At 44.1% G+C, this 3220-nt stretch overlaps 1 protein-coding gene across 1 annotated transcript in view; it reads left to right on the top strand.

Annotated features, from left to right (window-relative positions):
- The window catches only part of Igfbp7 (insulin like growth factor binding protein 7), a 58826-nt gene that overhangs the window by 54076 nt on the left and 1530 nt on the right, over positions 1 to 3220 (top strand). Inside the window, exons 3-4 of the mRNA XM_031342831.1 lie at positions 1663 to 1779; positions 2309 to 2435. Of these exons, the coding sequence (XP_031198691.1) occupies positions 1663 to 1779; positions 2309 to 2435 (244 nt within the window). The remainder of the gene's footprint in view (positions 1 to 1662; positions 1780 to 2308; positions 2436 to 3220) is intronic.

The raw sequence follows: 3220 nt of genomic DNA, 5'->3' as shown, positions 1-3220 counted from the left end.
CCCTACTTTCCGACCTAGGGCTCACTGATTTGAGCTAACCAAGATAGCCAGCTAGCCTCAAGGATCCTGAGGTCTCCACCTACCCTGCTCTGAGATTACAGGCTCTAATGATGTGTAAGAGACTTACCTTTGAGTCAAACACTCCTCCCAAAACATTACGTATTTTATTAACAAACTGCTGCACCAGCTGCTTGGGAAATTCAAGGGGAAAAAATGCGTATTTATACATGTCTTCCTAGCTTCCATTTGAAACCCTAAGTACCTGGTTTTCTCTCACAATTGGGGGAAACCTGGGGAAAACCTGGAAAACCTGAACTTAACACTTGCTTTACTATAGAAGGAAAAGGAAACTCCTGACGTCGTCTCAGAGACGATTGTCTTACAGAGACAATTGAAATAAACACTGGCCTGGCTCCTAAAGAGGCCTTGGTACAATTAAAGAAAATTGTTTCATGTAATTTAATTTGGTTATTATAACTTGAAATATATGTACTGAAACTGAGGAACTAAATGTGTTCAACAACAGAAAAAGCCTTTTCCCCATGTTCTTTACATCTTTTCCAAAGTTCTTTTTGTTGTTGTTCCTATTACGAATGGTTGTGAGCCACCATGTGGTTGTTGGGATTTGAATTCAGGACCTCTGGAAGAGCAGTCAGTGCTCTTAACTGCTGAGCTATCTCTCCAGCCTTTTCCAAATTCTTTTTTTTTTAAAGATTTATTTATTTATTTTATGTATATGAGTACACCATTGCTCTCTTCAGACACATCAGAAGAGCGCATCAGATCCCATTACAGATGGTTGTGAGCCACCATGTGGTTGCTGGGAATTGAACTTCTGGAAGAGCAGTCGGTGCCATCTCTCCAGTCCTCCAAATTCTTACTAACATATTTTGACCTTTAAAATAGGTAGAAAAGGACAGACATGAAGTAAGGATTGATTGTAAACCAAGGGAGGTGAATTTCTCTTTACACAGAGCCTTCTCAATCTCTCTATCAGGCAGGTTTTATCGCAGAACGACAGTGGGAACTGTCTCATACTTCCTTAGCCCTCAGAGCAAGTGGTAGACTTCCTCGGGACTCCAGCTGCTGCTTGTCTTTGATGAGGTTGTTACAGGAAGAGCCCCACAAGGTCCCAAACGTCAAACTAGCACTGTGTGACAGCTTACCAGTCAAACGCAGTAAGGCAGGCAAAAAAAGGCCCAGTACCAAGGAGCAAACTGTCCATGGTCAAAAAACAAAAAACAAACTGTCCACGGACACTAGTGAGTAAAGGCAGGGTGACCATGCATACTCCAAAGTTTTCCAGAAAAAACATGGTGCTTAAAAGCCGGATGGAGTGGCGCACACCATTAATCCCAGCACTTGGGAGACAGAGGCAGACAGATCTCCCAGGTCTATATAGTGAGTTCCAGGCCAGCCAAGGGCTACATAGTGAAACCCTGTGTCAAAACAAAACAAAACAAAAACCACGTTGCTTAGGTAAAATTAGCAGGAAGAAACCATTCGGCTTGCTCAGTACTCAGAAAAGGCACGGTGTTAGTAAATTGCTAGATTTAATCTAATTATGAAGTCTGGTTGCCACCTTGTGCAATTCTGGGAATGTGGCATTTCCAACTTGATGTTTTCATATGGAGAACTGAGGCTCTCCTTCTGATTTCTCAGGTAAAAAGGGATCACTCTGGAGTTCAACGGACAGAACTCTTGCCTGGTGACCGGGAAAACCTGGCCATTCAGACCCGGGGTGGTCCAGAAAAGCATGAAGTGACTGGCTGGGTGCTGGTAAGTGGCAAGTTTCATTCTCAGATCATGGGGGCTTGGCGAAGGTTCCCGGCCGCCTGCCTGAAATTATTCTTCTCCCATTTCTTTGAAGCAGCCCTGCTGTGGTATTGCCTGATGGAAGAGCTGAAGTTACTTTGTTTAAAAAAAATAAGAATTAAGAGAATGCTTCTTGCCTAAGTTCAAAGCAGAATCCTTACACAGAACTGAATGGCTCAAGCATTAATTATCATTATTGGTTAACAAGTATGTGATCTTGCCTAGCCTTTGATTCTGGATTTGATCACAGCACCTGGCAAGGCTCCCCCTCTAGCACGTATGTGCACCTACCCAGATTTTAACATTCACATTGTAACCCATACCATTGGAATATGGCGGCTCCACAGGCTGCTGGCACGGGGACTTCACTACTTCTAATAGCAGCTCCACTCTGAAGCCCTGCTCATCATAAGGACCCTATGAGGTGTAATGGAAGCCACTGAAAAAGAGAGGAGATCTCCATAGAGAACTAAAGAGCCTTTATCTTTCGCAGGTATCGCCTCTAAGTAAGGAAGACACTGGAGAGTATGAGTGCCACGCCTCCAATTCCCAAGGACAGGCTTCGGCTTCAGCCAAAATTACAGTGGTTGACACCTTACATGAAATACCACTGAAAAAAGGTATGTGAGCCAGCTAAAAAATGAGTAGTGTTTTAAAAATCAAGTAGCATGTACGCATACTACGAATTCAATTCTGGAAAGCACGAAGTCCAGAAAGCGTTAAGCATATGTAATTACAGCCAGATCACATGCCTCAAGAGAACATGTGGACGGCTGGGGGGGGGCTACCCTGACTTAGCTTTTACCTCATCTCGAGCAGGATTCCTGTGACTTCTATGTGTCATTTTCCCCTTTGTGCTATGACTATTATATTCATCATTTAAAAGGAAGTGATCATGGTCAATTTAGTCCTTCGCTTTAAGCTTTTAAGAAAAAAAAATAAAAAGCTAGACACGCATTGCTCTTCCAGGGGAACTGAGTTCAGTCCCCAGGCTCCATATGGGGACAGGTCACAATTGCCTGTAACTCCAGTTCGAGGGGCTTCTCTGTGCTCTTCTGGCCTCCATAGACAAGCACCCACTCATGACACACATTCACATGAAACACATACATATATATAAGAAATAAAAATAAATCCTCAAAGAAACAGGCTAGAGAAAGAGAAGAGGCTGGCAGATACTCAGCTCTGTCCCACTCCCCTGCTAAAATGCTTCTTCCAAGGAAGCCACCCTCCAGTGACCCAGCAGGTGGGTGGGTCACTACCTTACATGTGGTTAGTGATGTTGGGGTGACGTCTGACCAGACACTCTCGCGGACCAAGAATAAAGTTTCCCGCCAGGCGGTAGTGGCGCACACCTTTAATCCCAGCACTTGGGAGGCAGAGGCAGGTGGATTTCTGAGTTCGA

This window comes from Mastomys coucha, unplaced genomic scaffold (genome assembly GCF_008632895.1).
Source record: "Mastomys coucha isolate ucsf_1 unplaced genomic scaffold, UCSF_Mcou_1 pScaffold22, whole genome shotgun sequence".
NCBI lineage: Eukaryota > Metazoa > Chordata > Mammalia > Rodentia > Muridae > Mastomys > Mastomys coucha.
This window is presented reverse-complemented; position numbering and strand designations above follow the sequence as displayed.